The 27,786-nt window shown below is 36.7% G+C and overlaps 5 protein-coding genes and 1 long non-coding RNA gene across 9 annotated transcripts in view; 2 read left to right on the top strand and 4 right to left on the bottom strand.

Annotated features, from left to right (window-relative positions):
- LOC115564197 (uncharacterized) overlaps positions 1 to 10,024 on the top strand; it is a 104,805-nt gene extending 94,781 nt beyond the window's left edge. Inside the window, exons 1-3 of one of the 2 annotated variants that reach the window (XM_030388228.2) lie at positions 4,999 to 5,210; positions 9,302 to 9,676; positions 9,761 to 10,024. In XM_030388228.2, coding sequence (XP_030244088.1) covers positions 9,327 to 9,676; positions 9,761 to 9,833 — 423 coding nt within the window. In that variant the 5' untranslated portion in view covers positions 4,999 to 5,210; positions 9,302 to 9,326 and the 3' untranslated portion in view covers positions 9,834 to 10,024. Of the gene's footprint in view, positions 1 to 4,998; positions 5,211 to 9,299; positions 9,677 to 9,760 lie in introns of those variants that run through there. The other variant, XM_089257705.1, reaches the window with a different exon arrangement.
- On the bottom strand, positions 34 to 13,053 carry pelo (pelota mRNA surveillance and ribosome rescue factor). The gene is made up of 5 exons (XM_030388222.2): positions 12,732 to 13,053; positions 11,943 to 12,664; positions 11,690 to 11,882; positions 3,561 to 3,667; positions 34 to 735 (listed from the first exon to the last, which is right to left on the bottom strand). Exons 1-5 carry the CDS (start codon positions 12,770 to 12,772, stop codon positions 614 to 616), a joined length of 1,185 nt encoding a protein of 394 aa, XP_030244082.1. The 5' UTR covers positions 12,773 to 13,053; the 3' UTR covers positions 34 to 613.
- An 89-nt stretch (positions 13,054 to 13,142) lies between these two features.
- hoip (NHP2-like protein 1 hoip) lies at positions 13,143 to 13,805 on the bottom strand. The gene is made up of 2 exons (XM_018099124.3): positions 13,666 to 13,805; positions 13,143 to 13,597 (listed from the first exon to the last, which is right to left on the bottom strand). Exons 1-2 carry the CDS (start codon positions 13,666 to 13,668, stop codon positions 13,217 to 13,219), a joined length of 384 nt encoding a protein of 127 aa, XP_017954613.1. The 5' UTR covers positions 13,669 to 13,805; the 3' UTR covers positions 13,143 to 13,216.
- Positions 13,806 to 14,342: 537 nt separating this feature from the next.
- Positions 14,343 to 15,024, bottom strand: RpS21 (ribosomal protein S21). Of its 2 annotated transcripts, XM_030388230.2 has the most exons (4): positions 14,888 to 15,024; positions 14,760 to 14,813; positions 14,479 to 14,670; positions 14,343 to 14,413 (listed from the first exon to the last, which is right to left on the bottom strand). In XM_030388230.2, exons 2-4 carry the CDS (start codon positions 14,807 to 14,809, stop codon positions 14,404 to 14,406), a joined length of 252 nt encoding a protein of 83 aa, XP_030244090.1. In that variant the 5' UTR covers positions 14,810 to 14,813; positions 14,888 to 15,024; the 3' UTR covers positions 14,343 to 14,403. The 2 variants fall into 2 exon arrangements, with proteins under 2 accessions (XP_030244090.1, XP_089113832.1); XM_089257706.1 differs by lacking the exon at positions 14,343 to 14,413 and having other exon boundaries at positions 14,475 to 14,670.
- A 316-nt stretch (positions 15,025 to 15,340) lies between these two features.
- Positions 15,341 to 27,274, top strand: LOC115564194 (uncharacterized). Of its 2 annotated transcripts, none has more exons than XM_089257691.1 (5): positions 15,341 to 15,565; positions 19,598 to 20,005; positions 23,108 to 23,218; positions 25,593 to 25,889; positions 25,959 to 27,274. In XM_089257691.1, the coding sequence occupies exons 2-5, from the start codon at positions 19,994 to 19,996 to the stop codon at positions 26,481 to 26,483; spliced, it is 945 nt and encodes a 314-aa protein (XP_089113817.1). In that variant the 5' UTR covers positions 15,341 to 15,565; positions 19,598 to 19,993; the 3' UTR covers positions 26,484 to 27,274. The 2 variants fall into 2 exon arrangements, with proteins under 2 accessions (XP_089113817.1, XP_089113818.1); XM_089257692.1 differs by lacking the exon at positions 15,341 to 15,565 and adding an exon at positions 16,369 to 16,497.
- Positions 25,095 to 27,786, bottom strand: part of LOC149091958 (uncharacterized) — a 150,378-nt gene continuing 147,686 nt past the window's right edge. The window contains exon 2 of the long non-coding RNA XR_016196452.1: positions 25,095 to 25,188. This is a non-coding gene — a long non-coding RNA (uncharacterized LOC149091958). The remainder of the gene's footprint in view (positions 25,189 to 27,786) is intronic.

Consider the following 27,786-nt stretch of genomic DNA (forward strand, 5'->3'; position numbering starts at 1 on the left):
ACATTAAAATGAATAAAATGTAATTAACCAAAATTGTTGCACAGCTTATCGGTTTATTTTTTAAGCTTAAACTAAATTTTTGAACAATAAAATCTTGCATTCATTAATTGTAAAACATAGCAGGATGTGGAGAGAACACATGAGTATAATGTATAAAGACTAATATCGTATAATTTTAAAATATATTATAACAAGAAAAACAGTAGTAAAGCAAAACATGTGTTATAAAGGGAAAAAGAACTAGAGCACGGATTACTTTAATATTTTATAAGATTTCTAAGATTTTCGTTAATTATATAGATGCCAAACCATAATAGTTGCTCGGCTATAGAAAACTTAATTCCCGTTTTTTCTTTTTAATTTTAACTAACAATTTGTCGCTTGCATCCGATAACCTAAATATTTGTATATATATATATAGTACTCGTATATTGTATATGCCCTGACACAGTCCAAGTCTGTCATAAGTAGTACCTATTACGCTATATATATTTTTATTTATTATGTTTCGTGTTTGCCTTTTTGTATATGCGTTCATCGTCCTTTTCCTCGAGTATGTCAAATACACCGTCTGAATAGAAAAATGCTACAGGATCCTTAAGAGGTATTCTTCTCAATCGCTATCGCTGTTGTCGCCGCCCGCCGCACCGTCCTCTTCGTCATCGTCATCACTGTCTTCCAGTTCCGGCATGGGAAAACGTAAGATAGCCGCAATGCCCGTTAATTGTGAGAGTTCTGAAAAGTAAATAAGGATTATTAATTAATCATGAATACTTTTGGAGGTACTGTTCAGCTGTTAATAAATATTGTATATAAAAATTATTATGAAACGTGAATGAAGAAGATCTTAAAATGAAACCCTAAAAAATACCGGGTTGTTAATTTAAACAATAAGTTCAAAGATCATAAGAAAACAAGTAAGATAGCTCTAGTCGAAACTGCTCGACTAGGAGATACCCTGCACTCTCCAAAGTGATATCCAAATCATTCTGCAGTTTTCTTATGCACACATACATACACATGCATCCACACATACGTATAAACAAGCGCTCTGCTAACTGAGCAGTAAGCAGCGACTGCGTTGCAGTGTGGGCAATATTATGAGAATTTATTGGTTGAATAATGCAACTACCAGAACGTAATCATAATGTTTAAATGTGTGTAAAAAATTAATAATTTTGCAGTTGGATACATAGAATTAGTACATTTCATTAAAGGAAATAGGTATATTATGCATTTTAAGATCAAGTGGATAAAGCAGGTTGGCATCAACTAGAAAACCAAAGCATTCAAGTTTTGAAATTGTGGCCCAGAAACGAACTAACGGAGAACCAAATTATCTTAACTGCATAATTTATACATCCACTGCATATGCTTAAGCTAGCTAAAGAACTTATGACTGAAAATCTGGCTTGAAGCGAATTTTCCACAGCTTTTGGTCAAGCTGTAAGCCAAATCAATGCAAGTGCTCAGTCCAAGCAAACCAGTTAACATGTTCTCCTAGGTATGCACCGGGCGTGGGAGCTGCAATCGACATAGTCAAGGCTGCCCGCTTCTAGAAAAGTGACTCACTTTTGAACTTCACATTCATCTTTATGGATATTCAATTTACAATTATTCTTTTTACAGTCCCCTACAATGATATTAAGTTCTCAATGACATAATATTATTGAAATAATCTGAAATCGCATATTCATTATGAGAACATTGGTGACATTCAAATTCATTTTGATCGACATTATGGAAATTAGATAAATGGTTGGCTCATCGTCAGTAACAGAGGGGTCGACAAATCAGATTCTGTCATCGCATACTGCGAAGTAAATACACCCTGCACGTCCATTATTGATGAGCAACGAAAAGTGCTCAATGTGCTAGAGTTTAGCATAGGTTGTGCTCGGGTTGCTTTTCGGTTCGTATTCATTGCTGCTCAATAATGGAAATTGTGGGTTTGCTTTATCTGCACACAATTCAAATCAAGCACTCGAGGTTTTTGTTTTTGTTTACACTTGTTCTACAATGTTTATATAAAAGCAATTGCGAGCTGATTAAGGCGTTCTCTCGGCAGCGAAGCAACAAGTACTTGAGCAGGCGGTGCCAGCGATAACGAGTTAAATGAAACGCTGTGGAAATGTTCGAGTGGAGAGGTGAAAGACGGACCAGATATGCAAAATTCATTTCACAAGCTATAAAGGGTATTACAAAGTATGCCGGTTCTATTTTAGAGTTAGCATCATCGATTATGGAAGAGCGACCATCCTTTTAGTAAACATTAAAGAATAAGAAATATATTCGATTTTAGACATTGGTGTATTCTAAATCATATTGCATATACATACATATGCCTTGAGTCCCGTTCTGTTAGACTTAAATAACATTTCTGTTAAATAATCAACATTAATCAAATCGGTAGACAATACTAAAGATTGAAGCCTTGACAGAACATAAGATAACTTCAAATATATAATTATAAAATTTACAGTTTGAACATGTTGTATTATACTATATTACAGCATATCTTATCTTTGATAAAATAAAGAACCATCTATTTATCAATCCTTATCAAGTTCGACAACTTTTTAATGCAGCTAATGCCATCTACAAAAATGATGAAGCTCTCTTCAGAATTATATAAATGAACATAAAGAAACAATACTAGACTTTTGTATAGTTCTAGTGCTCTTTTCCAATATACCCTTTTGATTATGAATTCTTTCAGCATGCAATTCATTCCATTGTCTTGTCCACAGCCAACTTTTCAGAGTACAGGGTATACGAATTGGCAAAACGTTGCCAAGTCGCAAACAATTGATAAGAACGAAATAAGAATAAGAAGAAGAATAGACAAGACGTGAGTCATTTACCAAGCAGCCAACAAATTGCTATTTAAAGTGACCCAAAAATATTTCGAAAGCATGTAAAATGCAATTTTAATTAACGTCAAGTTAAATTTATAATCAAAATGAAATTGAAAATGTTCCGAGCAAACAAAAACTAAATAAATGAAAAGCCTCGGGCTAAAGTCCAACATAAACCGAATTCTGCAACGCGGGAGATTCCTTTCAAATTTGTATATGTATCTATACATACATATATGTATCTGTATTTATGTGCAAACATATGCATATGCACTGTGCGGCGTGTAAAAATAGAATGCTTAACGAGGTCATTAGACAGGGGGAGGCCTGTACCCTGAAACTTCTACACCAGACCAAAGAACATGAGCAATAGACAATTTGCTTGTCTTCTCTAAAGAATAGTCGAGTGAATTCGTTCGCTGGCCTAATGCATAATCAGATACAATAAATGTCCAAATTAATTAGAGCTCTTTGGCCAAAAAAAAAATAATAATAGTATTTATAATAAAATATTTATGTGCATAATGTTTATGTTTAGAAGTAGGTCTTAGAAATACCTCCAATTTAAATATGTGAATTCTACATTAAAATCTTCTCGAGTATTCACTGCACCGTATGACTCATACTTCGTCATTTAGCACTTTATTTCTATACTAATTTTGTAAAGCGTTTTATAATTAGTTCATAATATGCAATACTTACGTTCGCCCGATATATGCATACTGGAGAATATTTTCACTTCGCCACCGGCATCGCGCACTGATTCAACCAAGTTAACATATTCTTTCCTGAGATTTACGTCTTGGCATCTGAAAAAAAGCGAAAACGACTTTACATTAAAATAGTTCAGCAAAATCAATAAAAAACTTTAAAAAAAAGAAATGAAGTCCACAATTTTGAAACAGTAAAATATAATCCAAGGCTGACCTGACAAGTATATGGCTTTATAAGAAGATACTGCAGACATAGAGAATCTCTTGATTCCCATATTGCTCGGTAAATACAAGAAAAGTAAGCGCAGTAGTAAGTTTTACAAACGAAAAGCAAAATGCATAAGAATTACAAAGTTACAATGTTCAATTGTGTGTTAGGATCAGCTACAAGTGCTATTATCCGAAACATGCAAAATAGAGAGATATAGAAATACCTACACGAAACATTGCATGTATCACATGAAGCCCTGAAGCCGCATTTGCCATATTGAGTGTACAGGCAATTAATATCTATTTCGATTCGAGGTACGTGAATATTGCACATCCACAATTCGATGCGAAGCAAACGCTTAATCATGAGCGAAAAATTCATTTGTACAATTATCTATATACATTTATACATATGCATATATCTATATCCATGCATAATGCATAGCTTGTTGAGCCTTAGCTGGAATTTGTGGGATCGCAGGTGTGTCACAAAGGTTACAGTTATAGTCTATGGACTAACTGCGATGAAAATGCAAGTAGCCGAGTCAAAGCAAATTCGCTCTGTCTAGAAACAAATGAGAATTCAAAATACCGGCATGCGGTTCAAAAATCTTAGCAAATGTTAATGCTACAAAGATAAAATTCGCGAAAAAAATACTGCGCCTTCCCATTAAATGAGAAATAACAAAAACAAAAACGTAGGTATGCAAAAATAAAAATTAAGCCCAGGTAAAATATCAATTATCATTTTTTATTGAAGGCACGGAAAGCGGCTTGATTGTGTTTCAAGAGCGTGAGAGAGTGTGACCAGAGGTATCATCGTGACGATCGAGCTCTTTAACCAAATCCTCCTTTCGCTCTTTCTCTTTCTCTCTCTCTCTCTTTCTATAACTTTCAGCGTCTTTGTGGATGTTATTCGCAAATACGTGGCAATGCGTTCCACAGCACGTGTAGCAGCCGGAGAGCACTCAAAGACTGACATATGAATGATCGCTTATGAATACCCTATAAACAACTCATATGCACAATCTATTTAGACAGATCATTCAAGCATACCAAACATAATATAATAAATTATCGATATTTATCATTATACTACTACTAATTTATAACAAGAACAAGCTTCTATGTATATACAAGAAAAGACAATACCTCAAAATTAGTATACCCATTAAGAGCTCTTATTATAGGGTATTCAAAGAGAGCTTGAGCGAGCGTGAGTCTGTTCGTGTAGAATTAGTTGAGAAGCGGCTTCCTAGCGACGCGCACGTTGGCGGACGAAACGAGAAGAAGAATAGGGGGAATAAGAAGCGAGCGGCATCGAATCAAAAGAAAAGCGCGTCGCGTTTGCCACGAAAGAAGAAATTGGTGCTAAGAGAGGCAGCACAAGAAAAATACAACAGCAACAACAACAAAAATAAAGCAAAAGGTGCGTGCAAGCCAAAGTGAAAGTTAATTTGTTTGTCATTGGTGTTGAGGTTTGTCCATGTCAAGTGCAAGAGTCTATAAAATGAATAAAGGAGAAAGAAATAAAAATCAAGTTTTGGGGTTTCTCTTGCGGAATTCACGACTTGAGTCAGCGCTGGGCCACGCAGCTGCAACGAATTGATCGCTGTATCTGTGAGATACCTGAGTAACGGTTTTACTCATCATCTGTTAGGTGCAGTGAATTGAATCCATTGTTGCTATTGTTGTTGCTGCGTGACAATGATTGCACAATGAAATCAATTGTTATAATGGAATTAACGGAACGTAGGTGAAAGAGCCATGAGCGTGCACCAAGGGGCAGCCGCGGGCGGAGGCCGCCGGAGAATGAGACAGCAAAAGGCCAATGTGGCTACCCTCAAGACGCGCCGCGGGGAATTGGAAGTGCATAATTAACTGTATCACATGTCGTTTAGTATCTAAATGAATATGAACTTTTTATGACAACGAAATCAGATCAAGAACTTGACTATGGCAAACAGAGCGAATAAGATCCACAAATCGACGAGAAACACGTTCAATATTCCAAACATGTGAAACACCCAACAGACTATTAGAACGTCATTATGTGCATGGTAGAAAGAAATTGAAGAAAACGAAAGGTTTAGAAATGAATGAATTCAAGAAATTAAAATGTAGGATTTTTCCTATACACGATCAAACCGGAGATTTTCATTTTAGCAAATCACAAACTGGTTTAAATTCTTTTGGTTAAATGCAAAAACTTACTAAAGCGAGCAATTCACATTAAAACTCACTTTACGTGTTTCAAACGGGGACTATATATTTCTTACCTATCTCTAATCAATTCACTCGCTTTTTATGGAGCGTCATTCAAACTCACATTGATCAATCAATGCTTTTTTTATATGTCACCACGTCAACTTAACCCAAATACAACTCAGCTTCGGTGGAATTCAAAGAGTGGAACACATCAAAGTTAACCTCGAGCTGAGAAACAGCAGATACTCTTTAAACCGAATATTAGACCTATAATAACCGTGTTTCAAAATACTCTATGCTGAGAGTGTTTTAAACGGGGGCCTTTCATTTGTTGCACAATTCCAAATGCAAATGAATTATAAAAAGATAAAAGCAAAACAGAAGTCAAATTACGAAATGTCCCAGCAGCGCGTGCCCCAAATAAAATTAAAAACAAAAAGAACAAGTAAGAAAGCTCTAGTCGAGACTGCTCGACTACGAGATCCCCTGAACCCTACAAGGAACTGATATTTCAATAATAATTAGTACACACACACGTACACACACACACACACAAACAAATACACGCCCACACATACACATACAAACAAACACACGCATACACACACGCATATACAGGCGATTGCGCTTGGGTTGCGCTGCAGTGTTGGCAATATTATGAGAACTTATTTGTTGAATAATTTAATTTCTAGACGTACGATCGTAATGAAACTTACAGAACGTAATGATGATGTTTAAATGTATGTGTATACCGAAGTACAAGTCTCTAGTATTTGATATACGACTTTTACAAAGATGAGGGTGAGGGGGTGGATTTAGGAGTGGGGGGTAAATTTTAACAAAAACCGAAATTGTCTAAAATGTATCTTAATATACGTTTTAAATTTGGAGACTCTAGCTTGAAAGATGTAGGAGATATAATTTTTTAACTGATCTTCGATAAGGCTTTTTATCGATAAAAAAGTATCGGAACGAGTTATCGTTTTTTAGTGATAAACTCGATCTGCGCGTGATATATACGGACATTTTAAAAAAAAGTTGAAGTCTCTAGCTCTTATATCTTCTGAAATCGACGCGTTCATACATACGGACGGACGGACGGACGGACGGACGGACGGACGGACGGACGGACGGACAGACAGACGGACAGGGCTAAATCAACTCAGCTCGTCGCCCTGATCAAGAATATATATACTTTGTGGGGTCTGCCACGCCTCCTTCTGCCTGTTACATACTTTTAACAAAACCATTATACCCTGATTTCCCATTTTCAATGGGTTCAGGGTATAAAAACAAAATTAAACAATTTTATATGGAGTCAATATTTATGCAGGGCCAGCAACAGCTGCCTCTAAAAAGAGGGGCACGTTGTACGTTGCATGAAACGTGTTGCACAGCAGACGGCCCTAAGACCAGAGACTAGAAAAACGGGTTGCAACAAGAAAATATGAGAATGATAAAGCGAAAATAACCACAAAGCAGTGGAGGAAGAGCCAATGGAAGACAAAAGCCGGACGATGAAAACGGAGTGGCTGGGGGTGGCTGGAGGCAGTGTAAGTGGATCATATGGAAGTGCAGAATATTGGGGCGTGTGGAACCCTATTGGCCCAATCAAACAAATGCGAGATAGAATTCCATAACCTAAACTAAATAACCAAAAGTATTTAGCAGCTAAGAGCTACAAACTTGGCAATGGCTTAAAGCCACAGATGGAGTGATTTATAAATTGTACCAGTATATATAGATGTATACGTATACATATATGTATACAGATGCATGCCTATATAGAGGTTGCTTTTACCGCCCACATACGTGCTAATAATTAGCGCAAGTTAGCAGGCGACGTAAAGAAATGGAACAGACAGCACGCAAATAAAGTCCAGATACAAATGCAGATATAGATACAGCAGAATCTCTTTGGAACGAACAGCTACGCCTGCTATTTGCTGCATTTAAATGTCATAGGAAAACCTTATCCGATGAGTTGAGTTCGCGATAGAAGTAAACTTCCTAACAGAGGGGAAGCTAGTGTTCGCTGTACACAGCTACATATCGTAGACGGCTACAGATACAGTTACGCTTGCATACACAATGTAAAGATTCAGATACTCGGTACAGAAATAGATACAGTTACTTGCACAATGCAAAGATACAGATACAGAAGCAGCACAACTAAACTCACGTGTCTATTAGGGCCTGTGTAAATCTGGAAATTGACACTGCTCTATAAACAAAGATTTCCGGCTCTGCTAATCAAGCTGAAATATATAAATATATACCTATTTATAAATATATAAATATATACCTATTTAGGCATATATAGAAATGTATATGCTGAACATGAGGAAACGGATACGAACTGAGCTGCGTATTGAGCGGGGCTTGGCGCACTTGATACGCGTGTGAAAGACAAACAAAACAAATATAAGAAAATAAAGTAAATACTAAAGCAGAGCTATGTGGCAAGAACTACCCAACAATGGGATATAACAAAACAAAAACTAGAACTGGAACATAAACTGTATTTCTTGTTCTTTTGTTCTTCTTGGCGGGTCAACTAAAGAAAGCTATCGGAATCAATAAATACTCTGAGCTCGCGCCCAGCCTTTAGTATATCAGCGTATAATCAGCTTAATAGGAATGCGAAATCGTCGACATTTAATATATTCTATGACGCATTCACTTCCCCACGATCGTTTAGTATAATTGAGAGGAGATTTACATGCAATAAGAATTCCTGTAAAACGCGCAAATTATGCAAATAAAATCGAAAAAAAAAATATATATTTTATTAATTTACTATACTCACACAAAAACAAATACATATTTTTACTTCTTGTTATTGCAAGTCATAGCCAAAAAAAAAAAAAATTACGAAATTTAAGATACATTAAATAAGAATTTAAACAAATTTTGTGTATAATATTTTAAATAACATTTGTTTGACATATATAAATGTTGTTATCTAAAATAACTATTATTAAAACGAAAAATATTAATAGCTCAAATGTGTAATATACACAATAAGTTACAAAAAATAATATAACACAAGAAATTTAAGCAAACATATAACTTCTGAAATTCAAAGAAGATAAGAAAAGAATTTACTACTTATAATCTATTTCTAGTTTCTAAAGACAGAGATAAGTAAGAGCCGCAAGGTAGGGAAATAATAGAGAATACAACGCCAATGAACATATGAAATGAGATCAGAAGAAGTAAAGCCATGTTTAATAGACAATTAGAGTCAATATTTTAGTTATTTTTACATTAATTTATTAGTGACATTTTATAATTGAGTTTCAATTACAGTTCCTATAGAATATCCACAAGAATTATGCTCACGAAGCAACCTGACTATACCATCTCAGAGCTGGGCTGTCCGCAGCTCCAAGAGCAGCTCTGCTCCGATAGCTGCTTTACGAAACCTCGCCTACAAGAGCCCTGCTTTCGTCACAGTCCCAGTCTGACCCCTGGTCGGAGTCCGAGTCGTCTATTGCCGTTACGCGAAACGCTGGACGATTACAACAAGCGACTGCTAAGTGAGCAGGCGGCGAGCTGTGAAACAAGTCGACAACAACAACACTGGGAGCCGAATGATAAATTGGCACAGCAGAAAAGGCAGAAGAATCTGAGAAACGAGCAGCAGCAGAAGCAACAACAGCAACTACAGTGGAACAGAACGAGGTAAAACCAGTCATACATTCTAGAGTATCAAGGCTTCACTCTTTAATTATATCATTTCTCTGCTCTCTCATTCGTTATCAACAGCAATCAGAAAGGTCGAGATATAGCACAAGTAAAACGAACAACGTTGCTAACTTGCGATTTGAATAGCTTCTGATAACACTGAGGGGAGGAGTCGCATTGGAGGTGGAGCTTGAGAGCTGAACTACAATAATTTAAGGACTGATTAAACGTGCTAAATTTATTATTAAACACTGTACACACACATTTTTCGTATAGATCATTAAGCTAGTTCTAAGTAAATCAAATATGCAATAACATTTATCATTTTATTGCATGCCACGCAAATCTTTTAACTTTTTAAATGGAATTTCAACGGCTCATTAAAAATGTAAACGGGCTATGGCAACGGGCACTGTTCAGATACAGATACAACTATGAGTATGCGGCTATACAGACACAGAAACAGATAAAGCTTTATACACGCAGCTACAGCTACACGAGCTTCAGATACAAATTCGAATTCAACCAAAACGTAAACAAAACAAAAGCGAAAAAAAAACACACACACACACAAATTAAAGAGCCAAAAATGGCGACGACTCTACGGGCGTCCAACCTTGATCATGAGCATGTCACAGCCAAGGGGCGACAGTCTAGGGGCGTGGCGGGCGGCCCATTAAATTAGCGTTTTCGGACGTGCTCTCTTTAAATGGCTTAAATTGTGCACACAAGCCGTGTGTCAACTGAAGTCTCGGGAAACGCTAGAGATTTGGGCGAAGAGACGACAAATTATATGCTCTAAAAAAGGCAAGCTCACTGAATACTTTATCATTTAATAATAATGTATACAAATTGATTAAAGAGCATTTCTAATCAAAGAGCTCAAATTAATAATTTAGCTATAACCACTAACTGTGTTGTCTGGTTAGTGCTATAACTAAATGATCTCCCTCTTCTCCGACTTCGATAGGATATTTGATTAAAGTATGTCTGACCATCAGGTTATTATTATTGATCAGCATATCATATAGATTCATTACCAGATCTGATTCATCAGATTTCATTACTATAACTGATGATCAAAGTGAATATATGAACAAGTAAGAACGCTGTAGTCTTGTCGATGGACTATCTTCATTAAACTTGTGGATCATGATTATAAGATGGATATGCATGTGTTTGCCGAAACAAAAATCTCTAGTACTTGAAATGCACCTCTTACATACTTAGAGGAAAGGGGCTGGATATAGGGGTGGAGGTGAATTACAACAAAACCGAAATTCGAAAATTAGATGTTTATCTACATTTAAAAATTGCAGACTCTACCTTCAGGGTGTAGGAGATATAATTAAATTACTGATTTTCGATATTGTTTGAATCGATAACAAAATAACGGGACAAATGATCGATTTTTAAAGAAAAGATCAACAAGTGCGTGGTATACACGAACCTAAAAAACAAATTTCAAGTCTCTATCTCTTATATCTTCTGAGATCGACGCGTTCAAACATACGAACCGACTGACAGGGCTAATTTGACTTAGCTCGTCGTCCTGATCCACCTGATCAAGAATATATGTACATATATGATTTGTGGGGTCTGCAATGACTCCGTCTGCCTGTTACATATATTTTCATGATATAACAATAAGCTTTTGGTAAAGTTATCAAGAGCTTATAAAAGTTATTGTAGTGCATAATTTGACCAATTATAATGAATATAGAAAATGTGTGTTATAAACTAAATTGCCTGTGAACATGGCGGCAATTCAGTTAAAGTTTAAGGTTTGGCATATCATGATAGGTAGATGATCTAAATAGGTAGATTTTTGAGAAAATTGCAGGGTCTAGAATATTTTATGACGAAAGTGAACGAAATACCAATGTTTAAGTACATAAGAAAGCAGACTGCCGATCCCTGTATACATAAGTTTTATTAAATATATGATATGCAGTCGAAAAAGAGTTGTACTAAAACCTGGCAATTATAAAACCGTCTCATTGAACTCACCTGAATAGATTGTCGGAAATGAGCAAAGTCTCAATAGCTTGCGCCTCTGCAGCACGCAGCACATGCTTTTTGCCATAGAAAGCCTTGGTTGGCTCACATTGTAGCATCATGTAGAACGTCTCTAATGCCTTAACCTCACCTAAGGCTTTTGTGTCAGACATTTTAGCTATCACAGCGGGATCCTGTAGAACCTCTGTGAATATAGGTTTTACTGCATATTCGGCTTTCAATAGTTCGATAATGGCTTACGCACCTTTGAGCGAATGCTTAAACCCGGAGGATGCATGGACTAGCATGAATCTGCTTTTGTTCTCCAACAACACTTTGTAGTCCATTTTGACCGCCTGCTGGAACATATAGTCGTAAAACTGGTCTCGCACGAAGCCCGGAGAGGCAATGAGCACACACTTGACTACGTCGAAGTTGACGTGGCGTAATATACTCTGCATGACTTGTTCGTAGAACTTGGCCAGGCCCTTTTCGTGCTGTTGCACATTGCCCTTGCGCTTACGCGGAATAGACACTTCGATTTTGCTTCGCACTAGCGTCATGCTGGCCGTGATGAGGCAGACATGGGCTAATCCCTCCTGCATAACAACCGCCGCAACATCAGCCGATTGGGTGGGATCGCAGGCCATATCAATCCGCTCAAGAGCGATTGTATCCCACTCCGGTTTACGTAGCTCAAATTTGCGATTCAGCTCCAGATCGAGCGTATGATAGGCGCCCATTTTAACATATTGATTCTCCTCAATGTTGCGACCCTTCAGACGCAGCACACAGGCTTGCGTGTCAAAGTCGATGCTCTCCACGGCAATCGTCAGGGTGGTGCGCACTCGGCTGCTGGTGGATGATCCGGTGGCTGTTTCATTCTGTACCTTTCGTATGGTTGTGCTACGGACGCTATCACCCTCAGCAATCAGATTGTAGGCGTGCCACATGTCCTCCGGCTCCTCGGGCACGAGAGTTACATTACTGCATTGTGGAATGACATTACAAAGTTTTCTTTACATATACGAACATTAATATCAGTAGTACTTACCCCTGCATGCCCTTGTCTACATATTTTCCAAGCAACTTCATGTTGCAATCCTTGTTTTTCGAACTGAGCCTCCGTCGTCTGTTACCAGCAGACGTTGAATTACTGTGCTGCTCTTATATTTGTTGTTGCTGGCGTTGCGTGCTTTATGTTTTTTGCTTTTGTATGCTTTTTGTCACTTGCATTGAATTAAATGTTTCCTTAAGTAAATCGAATTGTTAGGCATTGTTATTATTTGTGTGTTTGTCGTTGAACCTGACCAACAAATTATTTCAATGAAAATTGCCAAATTCCACACGGCGAACTTTTTGACATTTTATAACAGCTGTTCGACTAGTGTTGCAAAATGGTTGTAGACCACACCATGCGCTCAACTATCGAACCGACAGTTGTTCAATTTTGTCAAAAACAATGTTTTTAAAAATATGTTTTCTTTATTATTGATACAGTTTATATATTTGTACGCATTTCAAGAATCATCTTTTAACTTAAACTAACAGCCTTTCGATTTCTTGCTGTATGGATGTAATCTGCGATTTCAGCTGACTGCCCTCGTTGGTGGTTACAGAGCAGGCCACAATAGGACGGGAAACACCGCAGGCACGGCCCAATGCCTGCTTGGAGCGCACAAACACATACGGCACATTCTTGTCCTCACAGAGCAGCGGCAGATGCAACAAAATCTCAATTGGCTCTGTATCCCCTGCCAGCACCACAATATCAGCCAGACCACGATTCAGTGTTTTGGTGGCCTCGTTAGCACCCTTCCTCAACTGATTATAGTTGAGCGCCTGTTGCAGCAAATTCATAATCTTGGCCGTCAACTGGGCATCGGCCAAGGGGAATGCTTTCGGGTTTACCTCTTCGGTCTGTATATAATTTATGTTTGCATTAGTGAAACATGTCTTATTAATAATATTTATATTCACAAACATACCATTTTTTAAGTTTTTTTCTTTATATTTGTAAAAATTTAAATGCAACCTCTCGGCTTGTGTGCTTCACTGAGGGGCAGAGTTAAGAATGAAACTTTATAGAAACACGTGCGCTGTCGATTTCTTGTGCATATTACCAACACTGAAAATGTGGGATATTTTGAGCAAGTGGCAACGCTACGTATATATACCGATAAACCATGCTTGTTATCGTTTTACTTAAGCGCCAAATATAAATATATAAAAAAGGCGTTGCTTATGTTCTGTATACCAAATTTCTGTTGGCCCAAAATTAAACTAGTAATTGATGTAGATAACTATATTGAGGTTCGAATACCCCCTCACTTAACGTATGTAATATGTAATCGAAATTGATTTCCAAGATTCTAAAACGAGATTTTATCCCACAACTAAATCGGGAGGTGATATCGATCTTTGTCAAGCTAATTGTATAATCATAGTATACTGATTCAGTGTAAATAATGGGCGAAGCTCCTCCATTGCACTAGCCTCAATAGTAACAATTCACTAACAAAAACTACATCATGAATCAATTTCACTTAAAATCCATTCGTTGTTTATTGTGATTCTTAAATGTGAAGCACAATTTCAAACTATTTAAACAAGCACACACGCCAGTATTAATCCCGCTCAAAACAAAACACAATTAGGCGAATCGTACGTTAAATACAAAGGGAATTCTCACTTTTTATTACCAATTCATCTCGCATACAATTTATTTAGAAGTTCCTGCAAGTAAAAAGAAACAAGTTATCGAATTGGCTAAACGGACGTATTAAACAGCAACAACTTACTTGGTAATGAGACCATCCTTCTTGGCCAGACGCACAATGCAATCGTCGGACTCGCCCATGCGACGGATTTCTCCGCAAATAGCATAAGTTTTGGTTCCGTCGGTTTGGCGACCGGTTTCAGGATCCACACAAACAATGCTCAGTTGCACAGAGGCGTGATCCTTAGCATGAATGATTCTGTTTGATGCCGAGCTGCAACAACACCAAAAATTATCTAATTGCCAAAAATCCGGCTGCAATTGATTTGCTGTTGGTCGTGGAAACACGTGTTCAATACTCACCACTTGCGGGGCACGTACAAATCAACATTCTCACCGGCGTCGTTCTCCATTGTGCTGCAACCAAAAGTAAAACATATTATTAGTATTTTAAAAAGTGCTTTCATTTGTGTAAACTATATTTGACGTACATTTTGTAATATTTTACAAATTAGCGACCCAACACTCGTCAATGGAGGCTGAAAAGAGAAAGAGTGAAGTTGGCTGCGCTACAGGGTTGCAAAACTATCGATACAAAATTCAGCATAAATATTCTTTATGGAGTTTTATTTAATTTTAACCTTTTTTTTTATTTTGCGAAAAGAAAAACAACTGTTTAATTTTTTCCGTTTGAATATATATCAGTAACCGTATATATGGTCATGTATTTACGTATTTAAGCTATTTATTTTGGTTGCATACTTAAACCACTTCGGTATTAACATTGGTTAGTGGTATTAATTTAAGCCACTGACCAGTGTTTAAGCTACAGAAATTCAAGGGTTTAAAGTAGTTTCTTTATAAATAATATAAATTTCCATTCAAAAAAATTGGGTGCTGTGGAGGCTATCGATGTTCCTTATCGAATGTATCGATTTCTCAAAAGCCTTTCATAAATATTTATTAGTCGTTTGGCAATGTGAAAGAGAAGTGCTGTGTTGCATCAAATTTGGCGCCGGAGCTTTCACGGCCTCAGCGCCCATTGCTAAATCGGTAGCTATTCAACTATAGTGTTGTATCGATAGAGTAGAATAATTAAATTAGTCGCAAAGTGTTTGTGTTAATTATAAATTGGATACAAGTGAACGCGCCCACTGGTTACTTTAAATGTAAGTATTGATTTTAGACAGAGGCTGTGGCGTCGGCGTCCTTGATCCAGTGTCAGCGCTGATTTTCCCCTCAATGAGGCTTCCGCAGGACTTTTTCGCTACTTTCTGTGTATTTTTAAACGTATGTACATATGTGCGTGGGTGAGTTTTTATGGGTGTCTGAGTGCATGAGTTTGTTATTATTGCGAATCAACGCGTCTGGCAAACTTCTATATATGCTTGAGTTCATGTTTCGCCGTGTGCGAAAGTAACTTTTAATAGTTTATTCGCTTTTTCAAGTGGCTGAATAAAATTTAATGACCCTTAAATCCGTCCTAGTTATAGACAATACTTAAAATACTATTATAAAGATTTATATTTGAAAGCCTTTAGTAGGATGATTCAAAACTGGAAAATTTAACCGTTTTTTTCGGTTAACATTAAACTACGATTGATGAGAACTTGCAAATGCGTAACATAACCAAATGAGTGTGAGATCTGTTTGTTTAGTTAATTACCATTACTATTGTTGTTGTTTCTGCAGTTGCATAATTAGGACAAATACTGTCTATAATAAAATAATGAACTTACGCATCAACGACTAGTATTATCATACAATCAAATTCAAATTAACAACAGTTTGGTTGCAATATCCTTAAGCTGGCAATTTTAACCGTTAAATTGACTGTTTTTTTTTTATTAGTTAGATAGTAACTAAGTCCCGCAAGTTACTTGGCACAAAAAAGCTTTAATAATTTAAGATTATTTTTATCAGAGCGAAGCTGGTTCTACAGTACAACTATTTGCCATGCCCGCTCAGTTGGCTTTCAACTTTCGGTTCGTTCGGTTGGTTCACGCGGCTTGCTCTACCAAAGCTTGTGCGGCGTGGTTGACATACATATGTATGTACATCCACAGACATACATACATATGTGTGTAGTAGGTGCTCTGCGGCACGTTGCAGTCGAAAATATCTGGAAGACAGTTCATAAGGCGCCGGCGGACAGCCTCTTGACCTTTAGCGCGAATGTGTGTGAGATTTTTTGCATATTGTAGTAAACGTGAAATATGTAAATTTAAATGTAACTTTATGCGCTAAAAATGAGATCATTTAGCTAACGTGTGATGCTATTTATAAATTATATATAAAAAGAAAACATCATTGAGAAAAATATAATACAAAATTGTCGTGCAGGAAAATGAAAGTGAAACTAATTGTAGGTAAACACACTTAATTAGCTTCAAATGAATATGCATAAAATGCAATAGTTTTTTGTTAGAAAATAATCAGATGTATGCGTGGCTGTGAGTTGGCTTATAATTAGAGAGTACAATGTTATTTTTGCTGACCACACCGACGGCGTTATGAATTTGGGTAAACAAAACCATAGTAATTGTTGGCATAGCTATCGAATCAACAGCTTGTTAAGAGCTGTCAGCGGAAATCATGTATTATATCAAGTACTTATCGCGGTGTAGATAAACCAAGAAAAACAATTTATTATAGCCCGAAAATAGATTAACGAACGAAATTACTTCGTTAGATCTAGTGATACTAGGATAACTACGAAATTGTATTAGGAATTTGTTCTGTAAATATGACAACAAATAGTCAACTAAAATGATATCAGCCAAGTCCCAAAAAGCCGGAACTTTATGAATAGCTTTTTATAAATACAGTGTTATGTTAAATATACGATAATGATATATATCTCATCGGAAAAGTTATTTTTCAATCTACAATTTAGCATTAAAATTTTTTAAATTTCAATAAATATTTTATTTGTCATAGTTTGAAGTTGAAATGATTAGCTCAGCAGAATCAGTGATTAATATTATAGTAAATGATGCTCTGATTACAAAGAGAACGCGCGACTATATATTCCAATTTAAGATGTGCAAAATACGTAGCCTGTGCTTACACAAATAGAAAGGGATATAACCAAATACCTTATTTTCTCTTCGGGAGCATATGAATATAAGCAAAGACAAAAAACTATGCCTCCAAAAGAGACTAATATCAAAAGAAAAACTCAGAACGCGTAAAGTAAAAAGTAATTAAACTGAGCCCACATTTGCAGTTAGAATCTGATATTCCCGCGTATGAAGAAATAAAATAGAAGAACAGTACGGCCTCGTTAACGCATACACCTGCTACGCATACACGCATACACCTGCTGCTCTATACCGTTACCTCTTTTGTTCATTTCGAAATATCTAATCTGTGTTTGATTTTTATTAACTTGAATAATTTTAATTTCAAAATGTGTTCAATAAATTAATCAGAATTTGCCCGTGATAGCGAAGCTTCACTGTACATCTTAAAAAACCGTGATGTCAGCACCAAAATGCGTGCCTGCTGCGCCGCATGTTGTTGATGACGTCTAAGAGTTCATGTAGAAAACTTTAAGTAAAGCACTTTCTAGGTCAAAAGTTGAAAGGCAACGAGTCACTGATGATGATGCTTGTAGCTAGAAAAAGTAACATCAAAAGAGAGATGAAAACAAAACCAAAATGTGGTCTGCCTGAGAAGCAAACAAACCACGAAACAAAGTAAATGTGCTGGCAGACAGGTCCATTGCCCCTGCTCTGTTTAGGCCCGGGCCCGGCCAGGCCCACCTGTCAGTTGTCGATAGGAAAATTGTAAAATTAAATAAAATAATTGCAACATAAATTAGCCGCAACATGCAAAGTCTTAGAAAATTGCAGGGCAATAAATGAAATTAAAGATAATTGCAGTGCATTTAACTAAGCTGAAGTAACTAAGAAATTGACGTCAATGCATTTAGTATAGACGATTGCAATGCCAATGAAGATGTTCTCAGTGGGCAAAGAAATGCAACTACTGCAGTAGAGTAAATCATTTCTTTAGTGCTTTCAAATTTTGTTTATATAGATTGAAAATGAGAGTTCAAGGTATTATTTTTTTGCTAAAATAAACCTATAGATAACATTTATAGGCCAGCTCAGATGTTCGTAGTCATGCCTGTCTGTGGGTCGGCATATCCATCATTTTGTCGTCCATGGCATGCCAAGGCCTAAGTCAGCTGAAATTTCGCACACTCAAATCGACATCTCCAAATATGTAATGAGAAATTCTGGAATGTATCTAACAGCAGCTAGTCAGATTCGATTCGAGCACGAGGACTTTGTATTTCTTAAAAATATAAAATAATTTAATTTGTAGGATTAGATTGCTGCACTAGATTATGGCATATTTTATTAATTTTAAGAGTTACGAGTTGAGAAATAACAGCATACTCTAGCTCCTTTCTAACAGCTCCACTTTCTTTTAAGTCTATGCTAATTGTATTATATTTGTCAAAAAGAGTTTAACAATTCAAAATTGTGCATTTATCCACTTGAATGTACTAAAATAGTTGTGCAAACTTTTATCTGAATCCCAAATATTTGATTTAAGCGAATTCCTTGCAATACGAATGCTAAATTCTAGTGAGCTCAGAGCGGAGCGATAAAATTTTAAGCTGCCTACAATCAGTTAGTCACTTTATTAATTAGTAATACTGAGCGGTGCAAGATTGCTTATCAGCTGGTCTATTCAGGACATTTGATTACATAGAGCAAATGGGGCTAACTGATTTCTTTAGACACCAGGTCTTCTTTAAAATGCTTCTTACAATATACTCATACAGTGGGTCTGCTCTGTTATTATAGTCTTCGCTCTAATTTGATTGCAGTTCCATGACACTTAATTCCCAAGAATCAACTGTCTATTCTGTTCACTCTCGCTGCTCAATAATTATTTAAGGACCTACTATAATTAGATCCTTTGGGCGACCACTTGTTTGCAATTGCATGCCAATTTCGTTCTTTTCTTGCCTATTCCCTTTTGTGTTTTGGAGAGACTTGCTGGTTGGAAAACCTGTCGTTTGCCAGATAGTCCTCACGTTCCACTGCATCTCCATCTTCTGCATAGGAGCCCAGCTAACTGTGCTGCTTTATTTTGATGTGCTCCTCATTTGGCTAGCTTGGCTTTTCCAATTTTCTTATTTATTTTTCTTCAATTCTATTTCTTTTCTTCCTCTTTTGCAGCGCTTGAACTTGGCAAACTTTGGAACTGACGGGTCGACGGGTCTGTCGGGCGGTTCGTCGATGATGGTCTCTGGTGTTGTTGTTGTTGCTGCTATTGTTGTGATTTGATTGGTGCCAGTTACTGTTACTATTGTTGCTGTTGTTGTTGCTGCGCTATTACTGTTAACTAGAAGTTGTTGGTGCTGTTTTCTGGTGCTCGACCTGCAGCTGGAGTTGGAGTTGAAGTTTGAGCTGGTGCTGTAGCTGGAGCGACTGCGTTACACTTTGTAAATCGGTCAATGGTAACGGGCTTGTAAGCAGGTGCAACTGCAACTGACAAAGAGAGAGAAAGAGAGAGAGCCGCAGCCAGAGAGGAAGAGTTAAATAAAACCAGTGAGAGGAGACTGCAATCAAAACATGTCACTAAAGGTGAGTTTGACCTATAAAAAGTTGCTAGCCGGTAAGTGTGCAGTCATTCGGCGGCTAGTCTATGGGGCATAAGCTATAAGGAACGTAAATATAAAATATATATAAATATGAAAATTTAATATAAGAGATTATTAGAACATATCAGTTCATCGATTAGACAATTGATGAATGGTAGGTGGATAAGTAGTATACTGACCTAATTAATTGATTAATTCACTAAACAATAGTCTAATGCACTTCATTTTGTTTTCAGCCCTTCAGCTATTTAGTCAAGGCCATTTGAATGTATAGAATACACCTATAATTAGTAAAACATATATTCAAACTAAAATGTCTATTATTATGGTTCCAGAAAATAATGAAAAAATACTCTTTAAAAATAATTGAAGGTCTAACATGTAAATTCTTCAAAATGTAACGATTCTACATTAACAAAAAGTCTGTTGAGCGCGTAATATTATTAATAATTGTAGAAAATTATTGATATTATTTACGAAAAAAGCCAAATATACCATGAAGGAAACACTTTAAAAACGGCGTGAAGATCTGTCCTATGAAAGGATAAGAGCTTATCGAAAAAATCTAATTTGAATATTATTATATTATTATCTACAGAAGTTTCCTCAAAAAGGTCGACTTTTCAGTCTCCAAAACTTATAAATAGCTTTATTCAAGATTACGCTTATCGTCTGGCAAGGGTATGTGGTTCATCTAGTACTCGTTGTTTATCTACTAGATTGTTGCCCAACCACAAACGAAGGAAACAAGCTAATAGACCATCGCCATGCATCAATAAAATATATAATTAATACCTATAGAGCTCATTACTTCGCTACTAAAACACTGGTGGTAGGGAGAGGTGGGATACATAATCCTATATAAATGTATAAATAAATTCGAGTATCAGCAATAATTAACTATCTTTGGGATATTCAAGAATAGTTTTTCACTATATTTCTCATCAGCTTTAATGGCTCATAGAGCATCACACAGTCTGCTATAACTTACTTACAGTTACTTGCTTACTCGATTGTAGATTATTATTATTAGCATATATACTTTACCTTCTGTCATTAGCCAAGCTGATAAGGCGATACAATAAGCCACAAGTAGTCATTATTTCTTGTCTCTTATAAAGCATTTGCCTCTTCCATGCCCAATAGAATTATTCTCCTAGACCTCAAGTTTATTTTGTGCCAATAGATTCCAATAAATTGGTTGCTTTAAGTTGCTTAGTTATAGCTCCACATCTCTGAAGAGATTATGCTATGCAAAGAGCATTTCTTTTCATCTATCACATCCGACAGCAGTGCAATGTACTCACTTATTTGTCTGGCTTTCAGTTCTTAGACTTCGCTCTGCTTTAATTTAAGCCCAATAAAATGGCATTAGTCAAGCTGATAAAGCGAGTGAATATATTATACTTGACTGTAATTGCAGAAATATCAAGTCAACGGCCCAGTCACAGCCACTTGTCACACTCACACACATATACAGTCAGGTCTGTGGCACAATCGTGTTGCAAGACGTGTCTAGTGCTTGTCTGAAGACTAACAAGTGCTTCTCTCACCTGCTGACATTTTGGCCTGTCTATAAATATTGCAAGCATCATCATTATCATCAGCGCGCCGTCATCATTATTATGCCAGCATTTGCATTGTTGCCACACTCTGTGGCAGCTTGAGTGATGTCATGTGCCACTTGGCCGTCCGTCTGTATTGCCTTTGTTGTCTGCGCTCAACAGGTGCCTCGCTGCCCCTCGCCTAATGCGCTTCATTTACTCACGAGTGGACAGTCTAAGTCTCAGTGTCTATTTAAATAGTTCAAATATTTATTGTACGCTTATTTCCTCTCTTCACACACATTTGCGAACAGCACATCAGCTAAACCCCGACATTAGCGCTGTCGAGTGAGTCTTAACCCTTAGGTGTGCTAGTCGCAAAGAGCTCTCTAAATAAATAATACTCAAAGGTTGACTGATTTGTGCTTTGAACTGAAATGTGTCATGTCAATTTTGCAGAATTTAAGTTGTCATTTCAAGATGCTAAAAATAAAGCTGAAATTTCGAATGTAGATCCGCGTCGACCACCCAAGATAACCTCGAGTTTTACAGCTAGAAGGTTGAATTGTGCACGTAAGCTAACGTTATGATTCTATAAAGATTAATGACCAATTTATATGTCATTTTTGAGTGTAAGTTAGCTCGTTCTAAAAACTGGCCAAAAATGAGATGACTACGCCCAGTAGGGGCGTGGCAAAGCGTGAATTTTCCACAGTACTAGAGCTAGAGTTAGAAACTCAGAACATAGCTACTAAATTGCTACTGCAACGTTCTTACTTCTTTTTGTATATTAAATAAAAACGTAACAAACGTTTTCTTTCAAATTTATATAACAGTTTATATAATTGATTGATTTGTTGAGGAGACCAATAAAAAGGCTATACAATATATATAAAAAAAACTATTAAAAATAAAAATAAAATATATATTGTTATATTTACAAATGGTATACCTAATTTATACACCTGATATAAAGCAAAATTCGGTAGTCGAAAATTAAATATATATATTTTTGAGATTTTTGAAGTAAAATATGAAAACGTTGCCCATTAATGTTAACATTGTGAATTGTGATTTGGATGTAAATTATGTTTTTATGGTTTAATATTTCATCACCACAAAATATCTCAATCGACAGTTAACATTTGTAGTCGTCTACTTCATCTACTTCTAAAGCAAGGCTCAGATAATACAACTAATGCAGTACATCCATCTAAGGGTTAACATATATTGTCTGGTTGTCAAAGCGTCCGCAAAGCATTGTAAAAATGCATCAACATCCGCTGGTCGAAGTTTCCCAGCTCGTTTTGCTGTTATTCGTCTTGCTGAGCCCCTCTGGCCACTAATTACTTTAATTAGCTGTGTGGGGAAACTAATTTCCTAAATAAATGTTACTTGGGAGCTGCTGTGTGGGTGAACTCCGAATCGAGCGGCGGCATCATTAGTCAACGAGTGCCTTCTTTTTGACAGCTGCCCAAGTTAAAGTTGTTAATCAGTTTGTTTATGTTTATCTCTCTTTCGATTCGGAACTTATCTTACAGAAGGAAACACCCTCAGATGTGATGCTGCATCTAGCGGCGTTGCGAGGCGACGTTGTCGAGATGCGCCGTGTGCTCGATACTGGCAAAGTGCATGTCGACTGCAAAGATGAGGTGAGTAATGAGAACTAAGATAAACGAGGTACAGCAGGAAATGAAGATGAATGTGTCTAAGACTTGGCCATAGAAGCTAATCTAGAGTATTCCAAATATCCGCTTGGCTGAGCCGAATGCGACGATCTGGCTCCTAGAGTTGGCATATATAGAAGGAATGTGAAATTGTCATGTATACTAGTGGAAGATAATCTGGAATATCTGTTTATTAGAGACATGTTGACGTTTGTCGATAGATATAATAGGAGTAAGGGGAACAGCGATGATCGAGAGTCTTTTGTTTAGAAATTTGCAATGCAAGCAAAAATATTATGCTCCCAATCACCTGAAAGTTAGTGAAACAGAAAATCTTGTTAATTTAATGAACAGTTTTTAAATTATATAATTGATATATCATTAACTTAACTGCTTAAATGCATGAGATAAATTCATTGCCAGCTGGTTGAATTATTTAATTGAGCGTCCAATGAATTTAACTGCAATTGCGAATAGATTTCACTAGCCAAAGCGAAATTCAAATTATATCGTTTGGTTTTTTTATACCCTCTATTCAGTTGAAATGCACGTCTATTGTGCTATGATAGTCAAGAGGAACAGTTATTTTTGTAATGTTTATACAGCGAAAAGACAATATCTTTTGGTTTACTTTGAATGAATATAAATTTACCTATATCAAATTTAAGCATTTGGTTAGATGTAAGGATTTTTATTAGGTTTTCTAATATTTAAATAAATATCTAATATGTGTAGAGTTTTTCACAGTACTTATATGCACCGAGAAGAAATAGACCTGTTCAGATTAGAATAGATTTACAATCTAGGAGAAACCGAAAAAATATATCTTGTTTTATTCACTAATGTGAAATATTCCCATAAACTTTGCTATTCTCTGTATATATATTTTCAGGCAATTGTAGCAGGATTTTTCGTTAGTAGTAGTAGTACATTGTACATTGTTCTCTGCTGATATTTTATAAATAGAGCTACATCCAGATTCTTGTAGGGTAGCTATCAGTCTATATATGTACGCCTCGATTTCGTTGCTTTTCGTTTCATTTCGTGGCGATTTGCATGCGTGCAGCTGAGCGAAATCGGAGCGAAAATCACAAATCTCTGTCCGAGCTGTAGGTTGCAATTGCAGCTGCCCCTTTGGGGTAGCACAGTCACGTAACGGGGTGTTGGGGCGTGATTGCCCTTGTGCGTTGTTTGAGGCCAACTGACCAGGCTTGGCCGACTATGCTTTGGAATTTGCCTGCCGCTCATTCAGCAAAGTGCGCTTCAAGTGAAATTTTATTTTTATTTAATTTCAATTTTTTCTGCATTTGTTTTCTTTGCCAATTGGTGCGTGCATTTGTAAGCAACGTGTTAATTTGTCTTTGAAGTGAACATAAGTGTTTAAATATATATATGTATGTGTACATGTATATATTTTTTTTGTTCGTTAGCTGAAAATGTTGTAATATGTATTTTGCAAACGATTTCATGCTTTAGTAGATTAGCTCCCAATCGTGAACAGGTCACATAATATAATTTTGTGTCACATTTCCTTAGCGTATCCTTTCCTATTTTGGCTAATTATATCGTGAGCCCATTGAAAATACGGGATCACGGTATAATGGTTTTGCTAAAAGTATGTAACAGACAGAAAGAGGCGTGGCAGACTCCACAAAGTATATATATATTCTCAGGGCGACGAGTTGAGTCGATTTAGCCCTCTCCGTCTGTCTGTCCGTCCGTATGTATGATCGCGTCGACCTCAGGTCCGGTTATATCACGCGCATATATAGAGTTGTTCTCTAAAAATCGATAGCTGCTCCCGATTTTTTATGATCGATTATCGAAAGCTAGTTATTTAATTATGTCTTCTACACCTTTAAGTTAGAGCTTCCAAATTGTAGATGTAGACTTATATGTATTTTATATAATTTCGATTTTTGTTGTACTTTACCCCCCACCCCTATATCCACCCCCTCACCACCAGTATTTAAAGTACTAGAGACTTGTGCTTTGGCATATACTCGCCCTTTAATATTATAATAACGACTTGAAAGTTTCATGATCATAGTTTTTCTGTGTGTTAGTGTGTGTGTTTCTTGTGTAAGCAGAGCTTTTGTGAAATATCTTCGAAGGGTTCAGGGGATTTCGTAGTCGAGCAGTCTCGACTAGAGGTTTTTAGTTACACAAAAATTATTTTACAAATATTTGTGTAAATTCGTATGACTTTAATTTGTACCCTAAAACAATATATTATAGATTAATTAATTATAATAGGTAGATTGAAGCTTAGGCATAGCAACCTATTACGTAGATTACAAAACAAAAATTAACTGATTTCTAAAGCCATTTAAGCATATTTTCTCTGGTCTATTTATAGGACGGTACCACGCCTCTTATTCTAGCCGCAGCTGGCGGTCATATCCACTGCGTTCTCGAGCTCCTCGAGCAGGGAGCTGATCTCAACGCGCGCCGCTCCACTGGCACCACCGCTCTCTTCTTTGCCGCCCAGGGCGGGCACTTGGACGTGGTGCGCATTTTGCTGAAAGCGCGCGCAAAGGTTGATACGCCCTCGCTGGACGGAGGCACGCCCCTGTTTGTAGCTGCCCAAGGCGGACATGTGAAGATCATCAGAGAGCTGTTGGACTGTGGCGCGGATGTGAATGCCAGCATGAAGGTGCGACTGTTTCAACTGGGCTCGCAGCGCGTAAATTTTAATAAATTGTTTGTTTTCCCTTCTATTCAGGATCGTGCTACGCCCGCGTTTATTGCTGCGCAGAATGGGCATCGAACAGTGTTGTCGCTGCTGATCCTGGCCCACGCCTCGACGGACATCAAGCGCATCGATGGAGCCACCCCACTGTGGATAGCGGCCCAAATGGGGCACGATCACATATGCAAGGTGCTGCTGCAGAACGGAGCGAATATCGACACAGTGCGCTGTGACGGTGCCACGCCTCTGTTTAAGGCCGCCCATAAGGGACACGCCTCGGTGATCACAGTGCTGCTCAAGTATCGCCCGAATCTGGGCTTATTGCCCAATGGGGAATCTGCTCTGCATGCGGCTGCGATGTTTGGTCACATGACCGTCTGCAAGCAACTCGTGGCAGCCGGAAGCGATGTCCTGCTCAAAAATCAGGACGGATTAACGGCCATGGAGTTGGCGCATCATGAGAACTATGGCTCCATCTGTGAATATCTGAAGGAGCGAATGCGGGCGGTAATGGAACGTAATACCTTGGCTATGGCCCAGATGCGTTTGTCAACGTAAAGGCCAGCCCATATAGAAATATACATACACAAGTATATACTACTATATATGACCAAATCGAATCCCTTCAAAGTACCTTTTCTGCACAATACGTTGGATTATTTACTCACTTAAACTATGATTAGAACATATGATGAAACAGCAAAGTTCTCTCGATTGCCACGGAGTTCGATGAATATGCTGAATATAGATTCAGATTCAACCACTGATATACACTGTATATCCTTTTTCCTTTGCATATGACAGTCACAGTATCTAAGAGCTATTACATGTAAAATAATAATATCGGTCTGCCTATCTGGCTATCTGAATATATGATATGCGATTTATGCAGACTTTCATTAATTTTTGTACATATGTTAAATGCAGAACAATTTAATTTATTACTGCTGCAAAAGCGTTTGATATCAATTCACAAAACTACACTTTTATGCATATCTCTGAGAACGTTTAGTTTACTTTTGTCTATACTATAGTTAAGATATTTGAGTTGAACGAATAGTTCTACATATTAAAATATTTAAATTAATTAAATTCTTCAAGCTTTGAATCTGATCAAGCGAGGCTTAGTAAAGCTAGATAGGCCTACATCTTATAGAAAAAAAAAAAAAACAAAATGTAAAAATGTAATTCAAACCGATCCATTAAAATATAATCATTCAGAAAAAATTATTTATCTATATATATGCATGAATGTATATCTATTTAAAATTGATACCTCCGTGGCAAAATAAACAGTTTCATCTTGTTGTGCGATCAAACTAGAGAAAAGTATAAACAAGTAATGGTAATGGTAATGGTAAAAAATAGAAAAATGTGGCCAAGCTAAGCGAGGGCAAAATCACCGATTACATATACATAAATAAATACCCAGATATTATATCATTATAATATACGTATTTATCTATACAACTACTTGGAGCTTGTATTTGAATTTACGATTACGATTAATTCTAGTAAATAGCTCATATATATATATATATATATATATATGAAAAACTGTTAACATGGACCGCATCGTCCTTTGTATATAAATATATATTTAATACATTGAAATTATATATTTATGCATTCATGTAACCCTAAGCAATTGTTAACAAGTGCTTTATGTTTATTCGCCTTTTTGTCTTATCCTAATTAGCTATATTTGTATACATATATATATATTTTGACTTAATTAGCTAATAATTAGAATGAAATGATTATGTCGATTTTTCCCTACTGATTTATGCTCGTGTACATTAAATGGCAAATTATCACAAATTAAACATAAATATAATAACCACTTTGAAATTTGGCGGCA

The sequence above is a fragment of the Drosophila navojoa genome, chromosome 3, assembly GCF_054131105.1.
Source record: "Drosophila navojoa isolate 15081-1374.11 chromosome 3, UAZ_NAV_1.0, whole genome shotgun sequence".
Taxonomy (NCBI): Eukaryota; Metazoa; Arthropoda; class Insecta; order Diptera; family Drosophilidae; genus Drosophila; species Drosophila navojoa.